This window comes from Cebidichthys violaceus, unplaced genomic scaffold, assembly GCF_023349555.1.
Source record: "Cebidichthys violaceus isolate CVI_PGR_0920_01 unplaced genomic scaffold, fCebVio1.0.p SCAF_24, whole genome shotgun sequence".
In the NCBI taxonomy this organism is placed as follows: Eukaryota; Metazoa; Chordata; class Actinopteri; order Perciformes; family Stichaeidae; genus Cebidichthys; species Cebidichthys violaceus.
Window position 1 is genome coordinate 1,352,385 of NW_027176417.1, and position 26,228 is coordinate 1,378,612.

Genomic DNA, 26,228 nt, shown 5'->3' on the forward strand with positions numbered 1-26,228 from the left:
GCCGTTCTTACATTCCATTCATCCTAGCTCCTTTGAGTGTGATAAAAAAAAAAAAAAAACATATTTCAATCATGAATGTTCAACATTCACATTTAATAGTGACTTTTCTAATGCTGATCCTGCTTCAGGTCTGTCTTATTGTTCAAAGAACATCCCTGATTGGGTAATTTAAAGAGGAGTGGAGAGGAGCTGAGTAATACGGGACCATCTCTTTTGATCATTTTCTTCTAATGAACACTTGTCTCTTTTTGATTCTAGAAGTGCATATTTATCCTTTATGTGCAATGTTATTCTATTCTATTCAGATCTTTCACTACATTTGCAAGAAAACATTGCACACACTGAAATCTGTATAATATCAGCGCATTTCCAGCTACGATCTGTCCATAACTAGACAGAGCAGCCGTCCAGCCTCATGCATCTCTGACCAATGTGTCAGAAAGCATAACCTGCCGCAGGAGTCATTTCTCTTCTTTCTCTCTACATCGGGACATTTGTAGAAATAAAAAATAAACCAGGTTTCATGAATAGCAGGATAAAGCGAAAAGCCGTCCACAGCCTCCCTGATCCTCACATCAAAATATCACTGAACCTTCACAGGATGTTGTGGAGCACACGGCGTAGAGCAGATTTCCAATTCCTTCATCTCTCAAAGAACTGGAAGCCTTTTCCCTTTGAAGAAATGATCCAATCTCCCACTGCACACGGCTGAGGAGGACTGGAGCTGATCCAAAAGGCAGGCGCTGACCCTATTCTTTCACAAGTATTCATAGATAGTCGGGTACTGCCTTGCACATTCCAATTTCTAGAAAACTTTGAGGGAATTTGCTGGCTGTGATGGTTTGTTTGTGAACCTGCACTTTGATTTATTCCTGCATACTTGCCTAGAACGTTCATTGTGAAATACACAACTTAATCTATTGCCAGTTAAACCGCCGTGAAGTTAAATCACACGGACGCGTTCTTCTTCTGCAGCTCACCAGTAAACGTGCATGATCTCACAAGAAGAGAGAAATGCGTTTTTGGTTTTGGACACTTTGATGCATATTCCTCTGTTTAACCTCCATCCGACTCAAAGCACATCTTTTCTTATTATTCCATGTAAGTGATTGATACAGCAGAGGAAAGAGACAATGAGATAAGGGGAGCGGTATCAATCACCATTTGCAGAAGGTCATTGGTGTGGACACTGAAAGGGTTCTGTCCCTTCGCTTCACTTTTTAAATTTAGCGTCCAGGCGGATTAAGAGTGCGGACGTTAAAGTAAAAGATCCCACAGTGATGAGGCGGGGACATTCATTAACCTGACCTCCAGAACAATGAGTATTCTTAAACTGGGACCTTTATATGTTCTTTAACAGTCGTATTGTATAATCCTATTGATTATGACTACTTGATTAGTTTGACCTACCGGGGTATCACATCCATGCTCAGCCAGGGAATTCAATTAAGACCAATGCTAGATGAAGTGTCTGACAAGCAATGATAAGCACAGCAGCTCCCAACTAATACTTTCACGCTCTTATCGCCCATCTGCTGCACTGACAAGGTGCTGCCTCTCTGTGATGGTTAATTATGTGTTGTACATTGGCAGAAATGCATTAGTGGAAGTGCTGTTATCTGGTTCACGTAATGAACTCGAACCTTTAATGTTGTTAAACTAATTCAATCTCGGCTCCAAAAGTTACTAAAAGTTGGAGTGCTTCAACATTTTCAACCTGTTGTTGCCTCGCAGCAATAAGGGAGACTGTTTTTTTTTTGAAGATTCAGTATTTCCACAGAAATAGTTTGTCAAATACATTATGCCAGAAATACAAGGATGTTCTCCTCAGGCTGCTTCTGAAAAGTGAAACCAATGCTGAGGTGCCTTAACGTTGTCTTCTCTGCACTGACCAGCAGGGGGCGACTCCTCTGGTTGTATAGAAGTCTAGTCTAAAATGACTCTACTTCTTGATTTATTCCCTCGGTAAACATTGTAAACATGAGTTTATGGTCTCAATCTCTAGTTTCAAGTCTTCTTCAATGTTTAGAGTCAAATAGACAATAAAGCAGGGTGTGCTTTAGGGCGGGGCTACCTTGTGATTGACAGGTCTCTGCCACGGTGTAGTCTGGTCCGGGAGTTGTCTGTGTTTTTGTCTTTCAACTTGAACCCTTTCACAGCGTGTTTTCACTTCGTGAAAGTTAATTGTAACATTTTAGTCGCTTTCAAATGTCTTATTTAGACGACCAAAGACAAAGACGGTGACGGCCAAAATGCCAAACCCGAGGCTTCGAAGCGGCCACAAACCAATGGATGACGTCACAGTGACTCCGTCCCGTTCACACAGTCTATTATGTAGTGTGCAAGCCGGCACGCTTTTCTGGCTATTCTCACCCACCAAGCAAGAAATCTATGAAACCTTCATGCATGATCCAAAAACTGCTCCTACACACACACACACACACACACACACACACACACACACACACACACACACACACACACACACACACACACACACACACACACACACACACACACACACACACACACAGCTTCAGGTTAGATTCGGTTTAAAATGTGATCTTTGCACAGCTGCAGCTATAACTCCTGACTATTCACCACAAGCTACACTCTGCTAGCAAAGGCTCACCTCTGGAGCCGTCTTATGTAAACGTCTACATTTCTCCGACCCCCAAGTTACAGCGCTCTCCGACTGGAGGCCAGTGACGTTGTTTCACCACATTGAACCCATCACACACTCTGAAATCATGGCACGCTGCTGATTCAGACGACGCGGCAGTAACCCTATCGTGGATCTGAATATAGATATTTCATCTTGGCTGGATGCTTCCCTTTGATAGTCTTATGCATATTCATTAGCCGTGATATCCACCAGAAGGTTATTATCCATAAATGTCACTCTGTAATTAATTAATCCTGTCTGCTGGTTGCTCTCCCTGCCTCATTAATGAGCCAAGTCTAGCTGATTGTGTTCATATTCATGTGTCCAAATACACAGCTCTATTTCGGATTCGTACGGCAGAATATTTCACTTCATTAGCAGCAGGAATCGCCACAGGGCCATTTGACGGGCAGGATCTGCGTTGTGATCTCCGTGTCGTCGGAGTGCACTGGATCCCGTTCGTCTGTTCGGGTTGTTGCAGTAATGAGGGAGTCAAAAGTGAGGGAACGTCTCGGACAATGAGGCAAAGTTTACTCACACTCGGATGAGAATCACCTTCGCTGGGTAATGCGGTCCAAGGAGACAATTATGGGGGTAATTTTGTGCTGTTTAGCGAATTGATTTTTAAAGCTACCCCAGAGGGACAACTATTACCGTTGGTTTGAGTTTTAATAAAAATCCAATATGAATTTGCACAAAGCCGAGATGAGTAACTCTGGCACATTAGGCTAATAGAGAAGAATACCACAGCTCACGAATGGCTTGCAAATAGCTTGACATTTAGCCTGCCATGCACTCAATTATTAGTGAGGATTTCATCCTGAGGCTCTGCTCAGTTATGCACGGTGCTTTCTGCAAATGTAATAATCTATATAGGCTTTAAGGGACACTGCAGCACATGCTCTCCTGATATGTGGCCAAAATGTACGCTGAGCTGGATGGCTTAGCGCCAAAAGAGATAGCATCATAATTGGAAGCTCACATGTCAAATCCCCCAAACATCGGACGGGTGTGAAGTGCTCTTGAGCAAAACACTAAACCTGCTTCTCGCACATTGTCGCTTCTAATAGGAACATCAGTGAAATGTATAAGACATTAATGCAAATTGAACGACTTGAGCAGAGGACTTCTCTTGTGATTTTAAATCGCTCGCAGTCGGGCCGGTTACATTAAACTACGATCCCCCAGCAGATTGAGGAAGCCATTGCGTTCACTGGTTTGCTAGCTGGGAAACGTTTGAATGTGATGGAGAAGCTTAGGCGCTGATATGAGACACCGCATGGGAAATAAAGAAAATTGTGGAATATACATATAGATATATATACATATACATATATATATTATCTTCAGATATTTATCGCTGAATGAAAAGAGAGTATTATTCAAAAATTGAAGCAAAGCCATCAGGTAAGTAGAACTTCTGGTAGTCGGTACTTCTACAGCGACCCCAACGGCGTTGAGTTGTGTTACCATGCCAACATGTGCCAATTAGCACCAAACACAAAGTACAGCTGACGGGAATGTCTTCAGTTTTCCGGGTCATAAACCAAAGTAATGGGCAAATGAAAAGTTTTGACGTGGTGAAGATGCTGAATATAAAACTACTGGATCACAAAAGTGATCAGGAGACGTCATGAAGGGGACCCGAATACCATCTGTGTTTGTAGCAATATTGATTGCAATCCACTCAACCCTTAGTTGCTGCGACATTTCACTCAAAACCACAAACGTCCCACTGATGGTAGCGCTACAGGAAAAGTCAGATTTAGTGCATCATGGATAGCTGTAATTTGTGGCGATAATTCAATTGGCATGAATATAAAAAGGGCAATATTGCCGGTATATCTAATAGCTATTGAGATTTTTTAGATTAGACCAAAATGGTTGACTGACAGACCCACCGAAAACTAAATCACGTAAATAGAGGGACACTGTTCTATCAGATGTAATTGCATTGGATTCCCCCAAAATTATATTACGGTCAACATTGACTAATTAACAGTGAAAACTGGTGAAAACATAGTAAACACCTCTCCCGCATAGGAAGCCAGTTTGTAGAAGATGGAAGTGATACTGTGATGCAGAGTGAGGTGAGTCCTACCTCCGGGTCCCTGAGGTCAGCGTGTTGTGGTTTAACGGGATGAGAGCATCTCTGCTGTCAGGGATGGATCTGGTTTGGTTCTGGCTCCGGCATGGCTTCTCCTGGAAGACATCTTCAAACTATTAATAAAGTCTTTCCTTTTATCAAATCTGAGCACATGGGATTATCTCACAAACACTGTCACTAAGCCTAATCATCAATTATCAAGGCTGTTTTTTTACTCCCGGAAAAATAGACATTTTAGACACACATGGTTTCCACTGGAGAGCGACGTGCTCATTAATCCTAAAAGCACTGAATTAGCATGATTAGCTGATATTACTGTCTTTAATCAAGCTTTGTGCTTAATTCACTTTCAAACAACTCTGAAAGGACTTTGGGAATTCAGAGTCGAGGAAACCTGGCTGACTTTCAAATTCAGGGCGACTAAGTGTCCAACTAAGCTCCTGTTGGTACATGAATCTGTGGTGAAGTGAGCAGCCTGCAGCAGCATGCTGCTCTTTTATCTGCTGCTAGCGCCCTGTTAGCTAGCAAGCTACAAGCTACAAGCCCAGAGTCAAAGCCAACACCCAGGTGTCACAAGACACCTCGAGCTGGAAGAATACAAGACTGAATGAATGAATTCAATTTACCACAGAAAGCTGTTTTTTGGAGTCACACTGCAACAGAGGGTCAACAGCAGCTTGCTTCCTGGAAGTTGAAGTACTTCCTGTCGAAAGAGGATGTTAAGATGGGGCATCGTTAGCACAGTGCTCCACCATATGTTACACAATGAATCAAATTCACCTTAAAACAATAGTGACTCTTGACAACAAGTTAACAAGTCATATCACAATATCTTTTTAAGTCATTAAAACATTTGATTATAAATGAATGCACTAATTGATGATGTCTAACGTTACTCTTTATTTTTTACACACTTAATATGAACCGTAGGCAAGAGACGGGAGGTTATCTTGATTTCTCACAAACCATACCTGCAGCACAATTTGATTTAAACATTTATCACAGGTTGCATTCATATGCAAAAATAATAGCGCAGCATTTCATTTTTGCATAAAATCCATTCACTGTGATTTGATTCCAGCGAGGAAAAGAAATCCAACTGGTGCACTGAAATGTCTCTGTTGCATGAGAAAGTGTCCTTTCATCCAGCACAAAAAGGTATTTCACAGCTCAGCTGTATGTGCACATACTCAATTACTCTCCTGTAGCTCTGAACTTCATAATGAAAGAGCCCTGAATCACAGCACAGAGAGATAAAGTGACCAGCGTAAGCTTCAAGATTTCCATCCTAATATATTTATCCGCGTCTGCACTGAATATCAAAAGGCCTCAACACACCTTGTGTGTTTGTCTTTTAAGGCGCTGCATCACTTTGAAAGAGTTACAACCTGAAGTCATTTGGGCCTATTCCCTTGGAAAATCCTCCCGGTGTGTCCTTGAACGCTGAGCCTGCAGTGTGAACAGCCATAAAGCTCTCATTTGTCATCTGGATTGTGTCTCAGTTCCCTCCAGAGCTTGCTTGTTGGGACAGCATGAGGACTGCTTTATTGCTTGATGTTTAGTTGCTTTTAATAAGAAAAATAGAGGTGATGCAGCTTTCTTTTCATTCCTCCCCTATTTATGTTTGCACTTCTTCTCCCTGTTGTTAGAGCACAGTGTTTCCTGCATGCGCTGCTCCCAGAGCCAATTTAAGATGCTCCCAAATGACCTCATCTTGAATTCATAACACATAAGTCAGCAAGTTCTTGAAGATATTAGGAATTCTCAGTCACTCCTCTTTGTGCCAGTTAATAGGGTCATGTTGAGTTTGACAGATGTGAACGCGGGACAAGTCGTGTTATGGCACATTCAGCTGTAGCTCCAAATGAACGAGGCCGTGAGCGTGTAATGGCTTTCATAGAAATGCTAAGTGATGCTTCTTTGCCGAACTCACGGACAGAAATGCTTATGACAGAAGCGCTGGGGGCTACGGGAATCTGCTGAAAAGTCAAACGCACCAAAAACGAGGCACGTTGCCAAGTGCGCTCACCTTTTCAACTCTTCTTGCAGATCTTGATGGAGCTGTTCTGCTCTCAGCATCCATAGTCATTTAAATATTTGCATCCATCCTTCATCACGCGGCTTTACCTGCAATGCGACTGGCGTTTAAAATATGACTTGTCAAAAACAATATCCATCTTCTCGCACTAACCTGCGTTATTTATAAGTAATGTTACTTTGCTGTTACTGGTGGTACAAGCTTCACCCAGGTGAGGAAAGTTTCTCAACTTTATACTCCAAATGAATTAAATCTTATTTCCTTCTTTCTGTTGATGTTTCAATTCCTTCAGGGAACTTTTTCAGGCTCACATTAGTTATTAAGCAAGGACAAATAGTGTTAGGAAGGTATATACGGTCAAAGTGACTTGTTAAAGTGACTCTTTTTGCAAGGATTGAAGCAAAACTGTGAATAAAATCTCAGGATCCTTGATTTTAAAGGTGTCCTCTGGAGGATTTGACGACTAGCATTGCTATGAAGCGGTGTTTTTAGTGAGCGAGACCTCCGTTAATGTTACAGAAAAACTCCAAAGTCAAGAAATCCTGCTTTGGCTGCTCTGCGAGTGACTCAATATCAAAAGGTGAAACATTCCATCACTGCTGGGCGTGGTCAGAAGTGCAACAAAGGGTGCAAAAATACTTTTCTGCCATGGCAGATTTATTGTATCCTACTTCTTCAATGAGGATTAGTCGGTACACACACCTGCCGCCTCCCATCCCCTCTCCTGTCAAATCAGAGGAGTCGGCCCTCTGCTGGGAGACTCTGAAATCAAGCAGATTAAGGAAGCAGAGGGTTTGTACCTGCCAAAAAAAGCTCCCCGCTGGATTTGCACATGAGGCGAAGAGTTTGGGAGCGCTTCACTTCCTCGCATGACGGCAAAAGTTTTAATTTAAGCGCGGGATTCTGCGCGCAAGCGTTTGCGAGGAGGCATTTAAGTGCATGCATGCTTGTGAGCGTACGAGAGAGAAAACTTGAACAATGGAGGGGAGATATACACCCACACTTCCCAAACTTCTCTTCTAGTTGGGATTAAGGTGCTGTCAGGGTACAGTATCATGGGAGTCTCTGCAAACGGAAAGATTAGGGGAGGAATATTACCTGAAGGCTTACTGCGCTATCTTTTCACGTGGTGTGGGACTTTCCAGTGGCATTCAATACACTCAGTGTTTGCTTTTGTGTGTGTTTGTGTGTGGCGACACTTCTGTTGTTTGTCTGGCTTCCTGTGGGGGGGGGGGGGGAGAGTAATCACCTGTCAGGCTACCACGTGACAAACTGAAGAGATGACGTTGGTGTCTTTAACTCATCCACACCCAGCGCCCCCCTCCCTCCCCACAGCGCGGCCAATATCGTCCTCTCTGCATCTCTTCATCCAAATGAGACTGTTTGATGTGCAGACTTCCTTTGAGCCGCTGTGGGAGACGATGTTGAAGTTTGTTCCCCTTGTTAACAGAGGCCCTTGCAGCCAGGATCCAACAGGCAGCCCGCTGCTTTTCTCCCCCCCCTCGTGGGAGGGAGACGTCTGAGAAACGTTATCTGCTGACTTCAAATGAGTGCTGAAGAGGGGGCAGCTTTGTCAAGGAACACTGTGGCTCCTCCGTGCTATTCAGAATTGTTTTAATTCCTCCTTTGAGCGGAGCTTCTCGGTCTCTCTGTTTTTTATCATTAAAGCGCTTCTACTGTTTCAAGGAAGGGAGGCCAGATTTAGATGCAACACGGTTACCAGTTAAAACGGGAGTAATGGAGGTTCAGAAATGACCTTGATGAAAACAGCACCCAGTCCTCTGGAAACATGAACTCTGCCGACTTCAACGGCAGCAAAAAAATTAAAAGCTATTAAAGTGGAGAAGTCTCCTTTATCTCGCGGTTGCACCAGACCAGTGACGTGCGGTGAGGCTCGTGGCTGGTGAGGCACTGACACTACTTAAGTCAGATTTACAAATATATGAACCCAATAGAGTCACTTAATTCACCATTAAATTGGCAGCTTGCACATTGACTACTGGTTGTTTTTCATATTTCATATCAGCATTCTTTACTCACGTACATGTTTCATTCCACCGGGAGCGGTTCAGAAGCGGAGCGCTCGCGAGCGACACCCGCGAAAATCGTGAGATTCCTCGATAATGTGCGTAACAAAACCCCGGATGTATAAAAAGAACAACAAACACATAAAATGTTACTTTACCTGTCCGACGTTGAATTGCTGTTGATTTGTTCATATTTCTTAGTTTTTTGAGACATGTTTAAGCTTGGATATAGAATCTTACATTTTCGCGGTCAAAGCAAAATAGAAGAAGAAGAGAAGTGTAGAAGAAGAGCAGCGACAGAACAAGCATAAACCCGACCCGTGGGCTCTCGCTCGCCCTCTTCAGTGAGGCAGAGGTACTGTTTGCCCCTCTGTGCTTTTTCACTGCTCATTCAGCGATTTTGATTATAAAAATGCTTGAAATGATTGGAAACTTACAGAAATTACATTTATAGCACAGATCAGTGGAGACATATTAATATTTATGTTATTTTAGCATTATTTTTTTGTTTACTTGTCATGATGTCTGACCGCACGTCCCTGCACCAGACAACAGCACGGCCGTTACAATGCAGAGGATTATAATGAAATGTTCACATCTTTCCTCCCCGAGGTGGTCAGTGTTACATTACCTCATAGTGAATGGCTATGGACTTATTAGTAGACTTGTTTGTTGCCTGAAAACTTTTAAATAAATACATTTTTAAAACAAAAGTCATACAATTCAAGCATATTTTGAGCTTAAAATGGCAATACCTGTATTTTACACAAGGCTGTACTTTTTCTTTTAAAAGTTCACACCTATAAAATGATTCTGAGTGTGTGGAAGCAGATAAACATCCCTTTATGGGAGTTAAAAGCAACATTTTCCCTCCAAAATGTACCACTATCTATCTATCTATCTATCTTTATGCTAAGCTCAGCTAAGTGGCTGCTGGCTTTAGCGTCACATTTTCCCAAATATCAATTTTTTCATCTACTGCATCACTCTACTAAAATGTTAAAGCATCATCTTGAGGTACTTTTGAACAAAACAAAGAAAAATACCTTCGAAAGCAGCTCAAAAAGTCTTGTGTGATCCTTCTGCACACCCACAAAACAAGCTGGAGAGCCACTGAAAAGGCAGAAATGAAACAATGAACGGCAACGTCTCACTCTCTTCTACCAGGACATGTTTATTTACAGCGGCAAATGACAGGAGTCACAAGTGTTCCACAGGTACGTACAGAGAGACATCAATAGTTCCCACGTCCTGCACAAAGCACACTCAGCAGGGACAGTCCAAGGGACACGGGAGCATGGGGACAAAGAGGACACACACTGTACACTGAGCTCAAGCACACCTGTTTTACCCCCTACAGAAAAAGGACAGAGGCATGGAGGAGGAGGAGACAGAGAGGACGAGAGGGGGAGGAGAAGGAGAGGATAAGAAGGGCAGAGGTTGGGTATTTAGACTCATATTCAAATACAAAAGAACATGTACAAATCGTATAGCCTCCAGGCACTGTGCTCCCATATTTACAGTCATCGTAACAGGCAGCGGAACCACTCCATGGCAGGACCATCCATTTGAGAAATACAGGTACAAGAGATCACTGGGGGAAAACAAAGCCGGCGCTATGAGGTCTGAGATAAAAACCAATGAGAGGGAATGGTGGCGGGGGGGAGGGGGGGGCTCGCAGACACATGCGTGAAGTGCTGCAGCCTGGGGAATATATCACTGTCGAGAACTACATAATCAGTTTGTACCTATCAGACTCTGAAGCTCAGGGTGAGAGCTCTCGCCGACTCAAAGAGGAACACACTCACGGCACTCAGACATTCACACGTGGTCACTGGTCACCACGACCTGCTGAGTGGGACTCGCAGAGCTGCAACATGAGACCGAGAAGTGTGCTCAATATTACACTTTTTATCTAATATAAATAGATAATGACGCAAATAACAAATACATTATAACAAAATAAATGGCAGAATAGCTTAATATTGAATCTTACATTTCAGGTGTTATTTGAAATTGGGAGACTCTTATTGTGAAATATCTAAATGGGCACACACTCACAAACATATGCAGAGTGACGTACAGTATGTGCAGATACATTCAACAGACATACATGCAACCTGATGACAATAATATTCACTCACTCATGCATGTATGCACACACACACACACACACACACACACACACACACACACACACACACACACACTCACACTGCATTAAAACCAGATTTCTGCAGCCCATCACTCTAAAGTCGCACTAGGTAGTTACACACGTCTGTTTCTGTCCAGTGCTGTCGACTACAATCCACAATCCTAAGACTACGGTACATTTCCCAGAATTCACAGCACCACGATAAAAACTCTTTAAATCTTCGGACACATTCTGTGGCGAAAAAAGCAGCGCAAGATCAAAAATCATTTGAAGGTCTCCACTGCTGCAGCGGCATTGGGCCACAAGGGTGAGGGGGGGGGGACAAAAAAAGAGAAGGCACACTAATGCCGTAATTACTGTCTCCATTGAAACACCGTGAAATGGCCTTAGGGCATGGATTCTCTTGAGGGAAAGCAAATGACTAGAAAAAGCAGTATTACACCATCACTGAACTTTGGACTAAAACACAACAGAAGAACAAAACATAAAAAAAAGACCTAACAGCTTTTCATCTGAGGAGTGTTCACAAAAGAAGCCAAGCCTCTTGCATTTTGAAAAAAGACACATCTTTTAGGATATATTTACATAAAAGCTCTGTAAAATATTCTTTCTTTTTTTTTCACCTATGTACAACACATGACAACATCAGAGAGAATAGCGATCAGACTGGGAAACAAAACAAGGTTTTGAGAAACAAAACAAAAAAAATGCATCAGAGGCCGATCTGAGACCAGGATGAATAAAGAAACGTAACATTAAAAACATACATGACACTCATATTGACTTATTTCTCGTCAGCAAACCTTTACTCGGCTGTTCCCATGCCTTGGGTCCCACCATTTACGTAGCAACGATTACGTGACACCACTCAGGGCATTTGTGTACTTCAACACATCTATTTTTTTTCATTACTCAAGCCGCACACCACAGCGCACATCAGCATATGCAGTTTGAATACAGATGAATAAAACATACTTATGCACACACTGTTAGAGAATGAGCGTCAACAATATTCAGAGTCGATAGAAAAGGCTTCGCTAACAATGGCATCAATGCACATGTGTGGTATTATGCCGTATACTTCCTGCAACACAAACCGTGATCCACAGTAGCCCTTCAGAAAGCATTATTCATCAAATATCAAATTCCTCTTAATAATTAATCGCCAAATCCTGTTGGTTCCAATTTTTCAACGTTGAAATGTTAGCGGGAGCGAGTGCCTCTCGTTCTCCCGAAGCAACCACACTGAAGCCAGCTAGCTTGAAGCACGACGCCTCAGTCCAAGTGGGGACTGATGCGTCATTATTTAACTGCATGAAAAGTCCAATGTAGGTTGTAAAACAAAAGTTATGAACCAAAAAAAAGATACAATCATTGATCAACAAGAGCCTTCCACTGATGCCATGTTAAGAACATGATACATTTATCACTCAGGGCGTCTAAAAGGTTGACCCTTTCTCTCTATTTTCTCCCTATTATTTGTATGTACACCTGCCTGTCACTGGGGCATTGTTATAAACAGATATGGTATTTTACTCCACTATTTTCCAGTGCTGTGGTTTCTCTGGGTTTTGGTCTCGTGATCCGAGTGTTCTTTTGGTGGCGAGGCGACCCTTCTTTACGCTTTGCTGACGTCGGGCTTTGTGTGGAGGCTGTTGTCGCTGTGCACTTTGATTTCAATCGTATCCGGCTTGAGAGACTCTTTTCCATTTTCTTCCTTCAGCGGTAGCTTCCTGTGGCGGAAAAAAAAAAAAAAGCAAAGAAAGAAGAAAAAGTACAGAAAATGATTTGACTTTTGCACATCACTGCTGGGTAATTACAGGAACTCAAAGCACACACACAATTAATGTGAACAGGCACAGACTCGTGAGTGACCACCTAGAGGATGTTTCTGTATGAAGCAAGCACATACAACAAATGCTAGCTAAATCAGTACTGAATTAGTGCCAGGAGAGTGTGTGGGCTTAATGGTCTTGCTTTAGAGCCCACCAGTAAACACCTTTCAGACCTTTCGGTGCTTGAATGAGTTGCCCCCGTTGGGATTAATCAAGCTGGATTTAATTGAAGTGAAAAGGTAGCAGGGATATTAAATATAAAAGCCTCTACGGGGCTGCACACAGACCTAAAGAAACAGATCATTCATGTTCATGCTTCACTTTGAGCCGGGTGGCTGGACACCACATCGATGCATAGATACCTGCAGGCTGAGGACAACGCCGTGCGTGAAATGTCACGACCAAACATGACTTGGCAGCCATTTTGCTAGATTCTCTGGGCAAAGAAAGACCCCTGGGGGGTGTTGGTTAAATACTGAAAAGGTAAATGCTGACTATAGGCACCAGGTACAGGGCTTGTTTCATTTCTATATATTAGGGCAGGTCCATCACTCGTAACCTTATTGATTAGCTTACTTTTGGTAACCTTCATCACGGCTGGCTGGGTGTTCTGCGTTTGAAAGACAAGGGCATTTACCAGGCATGGACATATGCTACCGAGCTGCATTATGGGAGATGTAGGATCCAGCGTTGACCAAGACTAGAGACTAAAAGTCTGGATATCTCTGGTTATTTCAAAATGTGCAGCATTAAATCACCAGAAAACACCTTATTAATGGGAACATGTCGTTCAAAACTTATTTGGCAAACACATCTTGTCGTGAAGAAATGTCATTTCTAAAGAGGCTTTATTAGAAGTGAGCCGCACTCGGACTTAACGGATCCTATATATGGATCTCAAACTTTTAGTGTGATAATTACCAGAAAACCTCAACATTTGATCAAAATGTCCCTTTCAGAACACCACTGGCTTTCCTTTGTCCTGTTCGTCATGGTTTCTCACTGTTCTCTCAGCGTGGCTCACTGCTGTTGCCTTTTGAGTGCTGCACTCTCATTTCTCTGCCTGTGTCGACCTGAATAACATCACCCCAGAGCTGGCACATCTCCCATTTGCTTTTGATTCATTTTGAGGGAAGAAGAAAGAAAAAAAGAAAAGAGATCAAATATACATTGGTGTGTTATTAAGCATGATCCATTTGATTGGCTGGCTGCCTCTTCTCAGGGACGCGTGTTCCTCCCATCTAGTTTCCAGTAATTCAGCAGGAGGACATCACAGCTTCATCTTGATGATAATGTGTCCACAAGATGAAAATCTAACCAGGATGATTTTCTAGTGATATGATGTACGAGAGCTTTTATCTGCATTCGGCACAAAAAACTAATTTATCCTATGGCAGTTAATACAGAGAGAGGGCAAACGTCTGAATGGGATAAAACAGTGGCATAATGTTAAGTAATGACAATCTCTAACATTCACTAGAGCTTGGTACGAGGCATTCGTATTGTAACACTCATACTGCATTCGGACATTTAAGAGTCAGTTGTATTTGCTGCAGCCACTAAAATACTGAAGCCTACACATTCGTAGTGAAAATATCAACTGTGCACGCACCAGCGTGGAATGAAAAGTTGTCTGTCTTTTGTCATTTCATTTTGGAAATAATAATAAAAAAATGTTTCCAGCTAAGGACGTCTTGAGACAATATGTCGCCCAGCAGAAGCTTGCTCCTATGCCTTAACAACAAAAGACACACACAACAATAAAGTGCAACATATGAAGATACTGAGTCGCAGCCCTTTCTGCACATCAAAGCTTCAAAGACCGGTCTTCTACGGTGCATCTTTCGTGAAGGTTTTTCTGATTCCGTCAAGAGATTTGGAGCATGGGATTGTATCAGGAGCAGAGAAAGCCGATGTAGACTTCAAAAGATCTGTATCAGGCAACCAGCAGGCCGCTAATAGCACACTTTAGCTGAGGGCTACTCATTTCCTGAGTTCACAGGGTTGTCCTCCTTCTCATTTCCAACTCCTGTTCATCATTCAGGACTTGTTCATCACCTTGCACGAAGAAGCATTAACCATCCATCCATCGATGCCGCTTGACTCGAGGTTCTGCTCCCTGTCCTCTCTGAACCATAAAACAGAGAATCATTTGCATTTTCAAGGTTCCATGTGCTCCGACAGAGAACAAACTCAAAATATGTAGCTGGGTCACAGAGAATATGACATCAAATTTGGATTTGGATGTTTCGTATATAAATCCATGAGGTTAATATATCATTGGAGGTTTGACTCTAGCAATGTAATATTCAACTAAAATTGTATTTAATCAAATATTAGTTGGTAACGCATAACATGTACGTGATGGAGCTTTAAATAAAGTATTTAGACCTCCATTAAAAGCCCCAATGTTGCCTGGGTGTCAATGATTTCACAATATTGGATTTTCTTATGACATAAACAGTGAATAGTCAATTTTAAAAAGGCACAAACTCATCCCCCAAATAGTACTACTAAACACATACTATGTTTGCCAACGCCAAGGGGTTTTCCACTGAGATCATGAATGTAAAACAGTGGCCCTGCGTGATACTGAACTGTATGAACTATTGCAGCTGGCCAGAGGGGGTTCCCCTTTGGCTGATTGGTGGATGGTAAAGTTGCTGCACAGAGGAACCAATTTCATGTCCCATTAGCTTCATGCAAACCCAGATTGGACGTAGGTTTTCTCAACATATGGGAAGGTCTTGCCGCCTGATGTTTCCTCTCTCTCTCTCTCTCTCTCTCTCTCTCTCTCTCTCTCTCTCTCTCGAGTGTGGATGCCAAATCAAGGACACCACTAATGCATTCAGTGAACCAACATATCAACATATTTTGTCATTAAAAAGTTGACACACTGGGGGAAGTAACTGCTGACGCATCAGTACATTTGAATGCAACACGCTCTATATACTCTGCTGCCCCCTGTGTGATATTTTACTCGTCTGTTTCACTGAACAGACACATTTCCATCTAATCAAAAGTAACACTCAATATCGACTGGAAGAGATGTGATGTGCGATCCTGTGCGTTTCTTACACTCTATGTTGTTAGGACAAGTCTTATCCCCACAGGCAGCTGTTCAAATCATCTTGAAGTTGTTAACTATCTCTCCAATTATTGATCAAAGCTTCACTTTGGGCATATAGACCTACGGAGAGTTACAAAATGTAATAATTACACCGTAGGTGATGCCAGAGATTTTTCTAGCTTATAAGAAATACATGGTACATGTTGTATTTGATAGTGATTCCACTCATCATACGCCTCCTTCAACACTGATTCAAAAACTCAAACTATTCAGATTCATAGAGAAGTCAACTACACAGCTCACATCGCACCAAACACAATAGAGTCCGCAAGAAACGCCATCAAAAAGACAGCGGCCTGCTACCGTCGCTAACAGCACCGGCCAAGAGTGGGGAGCACCAGAGGAGCCACGGTAACAGAGCGTTAAAGATCTTTAACGCCCCCCCCCCGGGTCCAGTAAATGTGTGATGTTCCTCAGGCAGTTTGTCAAGCCTGCTGTGAAGACACCATGATGCAAGTGGTGTGGCTTGAACAGACAGACACTCTATTGGTGCTGATGTCTCACATGTGGTGAGACTCCCTGTCTGACTCTGAGTAATAAGGCAGAAAGGTTTGTATAGTTTTAACAATATATAATATAAAACTGCGATTATTAATCCGGGTCAAAGTCAAAAGTAATCAGGTTGTGGAAACACTGGAATAGTCCCTCACCTTTTCTGCAACAGTCACTCTCCATGCACAATCACACTCTCTCAGAAGTTCCATTTAAAACATTGTTTGGGACACAAAGCAAACAGAAAGGCTACTGGGTCTTGACAAGCCTCTTTGATAACGCTGCAAGAGCCAGCAGCTGTGTGCACCTCATGTTGGGCTGGAGAGGTATGAGAGAGTGTGAATGCAGATGTGTGAATGCAATCTGTGAGCTTCTAAGTGACACCAAAGCGCAGCAGGGGCGACTTGTTCTTCCCTCTGCCCACGTTAATTATAAGCACAAGGCCACGAAGGCTCACTGCAATCCCTGCTTTCGACAGAATGAAATGTGTGTGTGTGTGTGGGGGGGGGCTGGGGTCCAACAAAGCACACAATGCAGCGGGGGGGTTTGTTTGCACTAAATCTTTACGTTGACATTCATTTTTTTCCAGCAAGCATATTTTATAATAGCTGACATGCCGGATCTTAGAGTCTGGTGGAAGGGGAAGTCTTACTCAGGGACACTTTGACAGAGCTGCTGTTCACACGGGGATCAGAGACCTCGTCACCTGAGCTGGTGAAGAAACCCGCATGATTGTGTGGGAAGAATATAAGGAAAATCTCCTCCAAGGACAAACAGATCTATGCCTTTTTTTATTTTAGTATTTGCTAAGTGAGGTGTGCTCCCTCTAAAGCCTGTTAGCTCCTCCAGACAACCAGCTTCTTGTTTGCGCTGGAGTTAAGACGAGTGCTGCAAAATCACACTCAATTAAATGTCAGAGATCTGAGCCTGCCACTCCAGAGTTTGATAATTTAAGAGCGCTCCGCATGACGATAACACAAACATTTCCTAAAAAAAAGTTTGCATAACCAAGTAGTGCAAAGTAGGGAAAATGCTCTTGTTTGCAAAGTAAAATGCTGGTTTTTCCTGTTTTTGGTAATTACAACTTTGACCAAATACGCAGATTTTGTTTTACAAAACCTTTATCAAAGTTCATAATTCCAGATTGTGTTGAGTTCCTCTCTTTATTTGGTTCACACCACATACTGTGAGTGGAATAATAAAGTTATTATAATGCAACTCAATTGATGTGTTTGCATGCGGTGTTTGGCACAGAAAACGAAAGTTATTTATTTCCCCGTGTCTATTGCTGCAGGATACAGGAGCCTTAACTATAAGCTATCCTCCTGTTATTTCCTGCCACGAGTCATCACAGTATGAAGACACTCCAAAGTCTGTCAGTGAGCCTCTCTTCCTCTTCTAACCTTTGACGCCTGAGGAATCGGCAAACTGTTCACTGACGTCGGCACACACCTCTCCTGTGTCCCCACAACACGTGAACCGTCATTGTGCCGTAACACCGTATCATATTGCGTCAATATATATGGACAGACTTCAGAATCTGGATTAAAAAAAGCAATTTAAAGCATTCAACATGAACTTTTTGTGACCCGAAAGTTCAACATCAGCACAGAACTATTCCAACAATACCGAATGCAGTTCTGTATTTGAGCCTAGACTGAACTTCTGCGTGACGCTGGCCCTCAGGTGCTTGGGAGGTGAGTGAAGGGCCAGACTGGTGAGCAAATCTATTCCTGGATCACTGACTGACAGCATGGGACTGGATTTGCCACTGAGACTATCACCATCAGCGAATATGAAGAAAAGTGCCTCGAGACAGAGCTGATAAAAAGTGGGAGCAGAACCAGAATTATAGACAATGAGACTTGCAAAGACTTGGAAGTAGAAAAGTAGATTTTCTTTGTTAAAGTCGGCGAAGGTCTTAAAGGGTTATTGAAGAGCAGACTTGGAGTCAGATCCGCTGCACAGACCACTGCTCTTTTTCATCTGCCCACTGGGCCCACTGACTTCACAGCGCACAGTCAGGAACTTACACTTAATGCTCAAAAAACTGGAAGTGAGGCTTGACTTTTGAAGTCAATGGGGTCACTGCAAACACCTTTCAACTTTTTTTTTCTGAGGCAATTACAAAGCCCAGAGCGTCCCGGCTGATCTTTCTCGCAATTCGACAGATTCATAATCGAGAGACGGCCTCACATCCTCCATCAACTGATGGTCCGCCGGTCGGCTCTGGCTCAGAGTTAAAACCGCACTGCGAGGGCACTTGGCCAATGGCCGCTCCCTGCTAGGCCTCAGCACCACATCGAGGTGAGAAGCCAGGCGGAGGAAGACCGACAGTGACCTCGTGGACCCAAAAACCCATGTCTTAAAAGTTTGTCAGACCACCTGTCACCACCGGATTTCCAGCCCACACACTTACACACACACACACACACACACACACACACACACACACACACACACACACACACACACACACACACACTTCTCAGCTCACACCAACACAAACAGCCTCTAATCTGTGCCACTTATCCCCCTCATGCTATTCATCACTGTGTACACTCGTATCGATATCATTGATATTGCTGCGGAGCGCTTGCTGGTCTTTGCAACTTATTACCTCTAAGCATCTTCAGACCGGCACTATTGGCATCTTGCAAACTCAGTAGGAGGATCAGAGCTTTCTATTATCTCAAGCGTCATCTCATTATGCACACTTCATCTCAGTGCCATAGACGTTTAGATGGCTATAGCGATACTTTATTCCCCCCCCACACTAGCTCGAAGAACAATTCTATAAATTGTGAAACCAATTTCTCTGCAGATGAAGAGCGTTGCAACAGCGTTACAAAACAAACTAACCGGACAACAAACAGCAAGATAGGTCTCAACAAGTATTTGCGTGTTCTGCAATGTTCATAAAGTCACATGTAATTCCTCATACGATCCCATTTAAAAACATTTAAACTATCCCTTTAAGGTGAGTTAAGTCGATACCGCCGATGATGTCATTGGGGTTATCTCCGTATGAGCTAAGAATCTACATTTATAACAGAGAACCCGAGTTATAAACTGTTGTTATGATTTAAAATGGGGATTAAGCTGTCAGGCAGGGCCTAACAAAATAAAAAAGTGCATTGTGGGAAATGTAGGATGCAGTGTATCTGGACCTTGCTAGAGATAAAAGGACCACTCTTGTTTACATGTGTCTCTTGTTAGTCCCTTATTTTAGTGAAGTGCAATACTACATTTCTGGAGTATCAATTTAATTCTTTTATATTTATGTATTTTTGTTATTTCTCAAAGTATCATTTTACCTTTTATAATGTGTTTGTTTTGCACTTTGTATCGATGTTTTGAATGTTTCACGTAAAGCGCTTTGCATAAATTAACTTGCCTCGCCTCAATTTGGCAAACACAATGTTATTCCAACAATCGTCATCCACATGCCCCGCGAACACATCTTAAAGCACGAGTCAGCATGTATCTGCATCTCAGCAAGGACGCTGCTGGAGAAAAATCATGAACCAAAAGAATGATGGACAAAACTCCGACAATCAGACCCAGATTGTAAAAGAAATACGATATTTTCCCTTTGACCGTTTTGCACCCTTCTGCTGCAATTCATGTGGCGGTCAGCGGCGCCCTGTGTGTCTGTGAGTCTGCTTTGTGTTTGTGATGTGACTGCGCTAAACTACCAACTCTAATATAGCCATAAAGAAGCTGTAGAAGCAACTTGCAGCCTGTAAATGCCTGTGTGAGTTGCCGCCACAGTGCCCGCTGTAACATAAAGCTGAGGCACATTCATGCTGTCTGGGCAGGCAGGCAGCCCTCCAGCACTGAGAGCTTAGTGACTCAGCAAAAGACAACCCCCCCCCCTCTTTCTCTGTGCCCTCTCTCTGCAGCCCAGACACTGGCCTGGCACACTGACAATGTTAACACAAAAATGTCAGAGCCTGAGGCCAATGAATCAGACTCTGTGGGCGCAATCTCGCGAAACCTTGGTTTGCCTTGCACCCTGCATTAAATAACACCGAGTCTGAATGTAAAACTCTATTGTACTATGAATTTCATGGGGGTGGGCTTTTAAACTGCACGCTGCCTGATGAGAGGGAAAAACAAGGTAAAGTATGTGTTTGCTCTTCTTGAACATGCAGTACTATGAGACATTTGTGGGTCAATTATAGACTACTACATGCATAAACTATACAGATATACAGAGATACAAACAGGAAGCATGGTAGCACATAGAGTTGAGATCAAATACATGCGCGTCATGAATGTACACACGATGCATGCAAACGGGACTCTCCCAAGGTGACCTCACTGCACAGACATGTATGAGACGCACTGATGTTAGTGAATAAGACATAATCAAAGACATACTGTGGTTGAAAAGGTGGTTGGGCGGCTGTTGTAGGTGTACCTACAGTAAATGGTACAAATAAGTCTCCTTTTCTCATTCACAGTGAATATGTTTAAGAGGATCCTAGGCTGGACACGTTTCACTGCGCTTTACATATCGACTTGAAAAGGTGCGACTAAACAAACTAATACCAATTCATGACACCATTTAAAGAGTAATATGCAAACAATCTAATCCTCAATTGCTTAGAAATATGGTTTTTTTCTGTCTGAAGCTGGTTACATTTGGATCAAAATGATTGATGTCTTTGTATAGATTTGTATCCATTCATTGAGGTCTTTCAGGTCATTGCCGCACAAAATGAAAGCGTCAAGATACACCCACAGCAGATGCTCCCTCTGCAAGGATGAGTGACCTGGTGACTGACGAACACTGACACAACCCAACTGTCACAGTAGAAGTCACAACCTTTGATTGAAGGTGTTTAAGTTCATAAAAGAAAAGAAATACTCACAGGTAGGCGGCCTTGCCCTCTTCTATTTCTTTGCCCTTGCCGCTCGTGCTGGTTTTCTTGCTGCACAGCGTGCGCGTGATGCACATCAGCAGTCCGCAGTGACGCAGGAAGAAGCAGCTGACGTCCACCAGCACGAGGAGCAGCAGCAGCGCTCCCAGGCCCAGGCCCACCACCGTCCCCAGCCCCAGGCCGCTGAACAGGGATTCTGCTAAGGCAGTGAAACACACACGCAGACACACACAACACACAACAAGGGGAAAACACTGTTAGCAATTTTGGTTCATATACTAAGATGCACACAGAGGTTAGGGGTCAGGCGTAGAGTGGCGTGACTGGAGCAGGTGGATATTCAACGTCTCGCTCAAGGACGTTTCCTCGGGTTGGATGTCTGCAGAGACGACACCTGACCTCCAGCTGAAGGTGAGCCTCCTCGCCCTCGCCTCCCCCTACATCCACACATGAGGGGGAGAGCTCAACAAAACTTTTTGCTGTTGTTACTTTCAAAAACCACTCGAAGGTCAATGAATTCCTCCGCAGTCAGTTGGATGGTTTCCAACATCTAGATAAGTCCTAATCCACAACGCCGTGAATCCACCGAATCTTCTCCAAAACAAAGGACTTCCAGCCTTTCAGGCTGTACATGCAGTCAATGGCAAAAAAGTTTCCAAGTCTTACATAAATGATTAAAGGAGATCTACAGCGCACTGAAAGAGGTGGAAAAGGCTTTATTGGTGCTTTATTTGTATTATCAGAAGCTCTGCAGCTTCCAACTTTAATCTTTTGACAGAACCAACCTATGAGCGTTTGCGAGGCCTGAACTACTTTACAAAACACTGTATTCACCCTCAAGCCCTACATCTTCCTTCTCCGTCATGAGTAAACAACCTCTGGTTGCCACAGGTGCAGACGTTGTGTGCACTATTCAGCTATATATTGTACCACACAGCAACTCAAAGTAGCAAGCGTCAGCATTACCATACTGATGCTTCAGCTCTGTGTCCACTGGGCGCCCCCTTTATTCCGTAGCTTGCAGCACTAAACAGATTCACGTGGGAAGCAAAGTAAGAAAAGTTGAAATGCGTTCTCTCGGAGCGGTCAGCACTCAAAAACACACCGGGCTCACAGCTCGGTCGGGAACAAGCAGCAGGGCCCGCATTCAATTGAAAGTAATGAGGAAATGAAGGCAGTGCAGCAAAGAGGGGCTCCCAGTGGGCACAGCTGAATGGAGCTGTGCCCTTAAGTGATCCAGGGGTTGAGCAAACTGAGCATCCACTGTAGCACCGCCGCTGACAGCTGGAGGTCAGACCTTGCCAGGAGTAATCAGCGACGCAGGAGTGAGTGTGAATGAACTTTCCTGCTTAAGAAGCCTCTTATATGGGTGTTCAGTAGCCTGTGAGTTAAAAGGAGGATCAGACATTGATATGAAGGTGCAAGTGCCCAGAGGCGGCCGGGCAGTGAAGTCTAACACCTCCCAGTTAGAAGAAGACCCCTAATGTGTGGCCTGAATATTGTATGATTTACTTCAATTCGTCAAGACTTCTCTGTTTTATGGTTATTCGTTTACCTTGGAGACATGAGAGGAAAAGTCTTCTTCATGAATTCAAGGCAACACAGGAGGAGTTATTGATATCTAGATGGTCATTTTGAGGGTGAAGCATTCCTTCAATGCACTTTCATTCAATTTAGAAGAGTTGCCAGAGACGGATTCAAACAAACCAGGTCAAAATGTGTGCAGAAGCCAAGATAACCGGACTTTTAGTCACTTGTATGGATCCAGCTCCATTACTGTTGGGTCGTACATTTCCCATAATGCAGCTCAACAGTCTTTCGTTTGACTGGATCTGTCTAGGAAATGTCCAATGTCTTTTCCCCAGTTTATCAATTAGATTCGATATTACAAGTGTTTTCTCAGGCTGATCTTCACGTGGAATCAGTTGAGTGTCCCTTCAAGATTGTAATCTACAAACATGTAAATCTGTCCATCAGCATTTGGACAGTGGCACAAGTATTTAGGTGTTTTCTATCGTTTTATGCCGTCTGTTCCGGCACATTGGACTCAAAGTGAAACACTGGCAGTGAAAAATCCTCAGATTAAAACCCACAGCTTCAGTTTCATTTCAAATCCAGCGTGCTGGAGCACTGAGCCAAAAACAACACATTTCAAAAGACTCTGTGCTCCACATTGAAAGTTGTCACCGCGTGTCACAAACCCAAATGAGTCTCATGTCAGTGACTTTGTTCTTGACTTAGAGCTGAGACTGCAGACAGCGGAGACTGGCAGCGAGTCAAAGCACAGAGAGACGAAGAGAAAGCCGGGGAGCGAGGGAACCTCGTGGCAAAAGGAAATCTAATTAAAACACTTTGCGTTTTCGTGAAGCCGTGGATATGGGATTTGAAACTCGCAGGCTGGATCAATATTTTCCCAGCGCCACGGGCTAGTTCTGTATCTCACCTCTTGAAAGTTTATCCGAGTTAATTTGGCTGCTGAAGCCACAGATTCCGAGGCGGTAAACAACACCTCTCCAGCTCCCCTGAAGCATTCACATACTCCAGCAGACAAAGAGAATACTAATCCAGTGGTTCAGCCACACTTCCCTCGTGTTCATCAGAAGACTGCAGTGCCCTTAAGCTTTCATATCGCTGGCTGTTTACATTTTTACATCTCATAAAGCCCTGTCTAAATAATAACAACACTTATAATAATATTAGTCAGAATTCTTGTACCATATACAAAAACAACATTCAAAACTACAGCGGTTCCTGTGATACTAAAGTTATTAATGTGAGTTTTACTGCTAAATTGAAAACTGGAAGGAATGTCCAACGTATTAAGGAGAGCCCGGATAAAGGTTTTTATTAAAGTGTCATTTTTTTTTCTGCAGCAAAAACTCTTCAGCCTGAAAGAGTGAAATCCATAAACATCAGACTTTCATCCGATAAGGAGTATTACTCCAAAGGGCTTAGCAGCAGCGTGACAGTTTGAGGTTGGATTGATACGTTATGCGCCTGTTAGCCGGTTCATTACACGACACCCACATCATTTAAAGAAGAACAGATTAATACTGGAATCCATTTAAATACAAAGGGTCACCTCAACAGTTTATATCAACATGATTATTATTATTATGTCAGTATAGTAGACAATGCATTACAGACATGGACTGTGATCTGGGGGCTGATGGGAAATGGTGTTCATTAAAAGAAAATTGAATAAAGAGTGATATTAGACTTTTTACTTTAGATCTCTTTAAAGTCAGACTTAAAGTGCATCCCTGTACAGGCAGGAACAGCATTTCTTAATAACAATAAAAAGCAAAAACATGCTTCTGTTCCTGAAGTAGAAGAATCCAAAGTTGCCTGTCGGGGCGTGGTGTCTTTATGACTTTGTGAATGGATAAGGAATTTAAAGTATTTAGAGAAAATGCTCCAATCTTGTTTTTGACTCCCTTCGGTATTGAAGTCAGATATTGAAGAAAAAAAAAAAAAAGATGCCTTCCTTCATGAAGCAGCTCGGATCTCTGTACGAGGACTTAAGGCACGACAAGCGGCTTAACTTTTAAATTTAATAAACAGGGATGAAACAAGTGTGTGGCCACGAGTCAAACTGCTTCTAAGTGAGCAGCCAAGGTGCCTTCCAACAACTGGCACTGTGAAAAAACACTAAGATGAGAGGAGAACAAGAGCACCCACAAGAGAGAAACGTGCAGAATAAAGAGACGAAGAAAGGTCAAATACGACCAATACAGTCGTGTTTTGATCTCTTCCTGTATTTACTGACGTGAGACAAACGTTCACGTGTTCACAAATGTCTGCAGGCGATTTACAGTGAAGGAGCAAAGAGGTTGTTTCTGTTTGAGGACAGCACTGCTCTCATCTGTACTGAATGATCAGCTGCACTGTGAAAACCTTCCTCCTGTAGCGACCCACAGGTCAGAGTGATGAAGGGCCAAAGCTGCACACTGGATGTAAATACCGCCGTTTAATAAAACAAAGGCAGGTTTTAGTCTCAATTTAAATCTGCATGTCAGTAAAGATAGGTATAATTCCATGTGCAAAGCATGTTCTGTTATTTATATGTTTTGAGTTTTATGGGTTTTAAAGGCCGCCCTTCTAAATCAGCTAACTTGCACGCTACATAGTCTCTTATTCAACCGTGTCAAAGTCATCTTCAACACAACTCTGTCTTGTTTTGCAGCAGTCAAAATAAGATTTTAAAAATTGTGATTTTTTTTTTTAATGACTATGAAGTTTCATTGCTGTCCAGTTTGCACACAATATGCTCAATGCAATTGTTTCTGCGTGGCAGTGCAGCCTTAGTTACTTTTCCCCCGGTTCATTATAATCATTATTAGTCCAATTGTTAATATTTAATTGGCATTTACAGCAGCATAACGGTGGTTATTGTTTGAGTTCCCCTTGCCTGAGGGTGTTGTCTGATGCTACCTGCTGTTGTTTTAAAGGGAATGACTGTGAGTGCACAGAGTCTGAAGTTGGGTGAGCTAACTGTCTTGCAGTAAAGGCATTGATGACAGATTCATTCAAAGGGCCGTCAGGGTTGCAGCACAGTATTGGACTCAATTCATCTGGTATAATGTGGCCAAAAAGGGTGCAACATGCTACTTGAGAAGTGCTTGCGACTCAGTGTGATGAAGTAACTTAATATTGTTCGGCTGCGGATGTGTTTCCCTGTTTTATACATTCCCATGGAAGACAAGAAGAAGGTATCTGCTCTCTCTTATCACCAGTGTTTTCTTCATGGAAATAGACAACTTCTTCTGTGCGACTTGACTTTTCACAAACTCTCCAACTCTGCAGCCATTCATTCTTCTTTCCCTGCTCTATTAACCCTTTTACTGACTCCTTCTGATTACTTGTTGATATATAGGCCCATTAGCGGTT

The 26,228-nt window shown here is 42.9% G+C and overlaps 2 protein-coding genes across 7 annotated transcripts in view; both read right to left on the bottom strand.

Moving 5' to 3' along the window:
* Positions 1–5,475, bottom strand: part of LOC137878948 (uncharacterized) — a 58,783-nt gene extending 53,308 nt beyond the window's left edge. The window contains exons 1-2 of one of the 2 annotated variants that reach the window (XM_068719483.1): positions 5,399–5,475; positions 4,767–4,867 (exon numbers count right to left, since the gene is read on the bottom strand). The gene's annotated coding sequence lies outside the window, so the exon portion shown is untranslated. The remainder of the gene's footprint in view (positions 1–4,766; positions 4,868–5,398) is intronic. The other variant, XM_068719482.1, reaches the window with a different exon arrangement.
* Positions 5,476–9,987: 4,512 nt separating this feature from the next.
* The window catches only part of LOC137878947 (neural cell adhesion molecule 2-like), a 207,274-nt gene continuing 191,033 nt past the window's right edge, over positions 9,988–26,228 (bottom strand). Inside the window, exons 16-18 of one of the 5 annotated variants that reach the window (XM_068719478.1) lie at positions 21,330–21,534; positions 14,886–14,955; positions 9,988–12,725 (exon numbers count right to left, since the gene is read on the bottom strand). In XM_068719478.1, the coding sequence (XP_068575579.1) occupies positions 12,669–12,725; positions 14,886–14,955; positions 21,330–21,534 (332 nt within the window). In that variant the 3' untranslated portion in view covers positions 9,988–12,668. Of the gene's footprint in view, positions 12,726–14,885; positions 14,956–20,835; positions 20,876–21,329; positions 21,538–26,228 lie in introns of all 5 variants that reach the window. The other 4 variants (XM_068719477.1, XM_068719480.1, XM_068719481.1 and 1 more) reach the window with 4 other exon arrangements.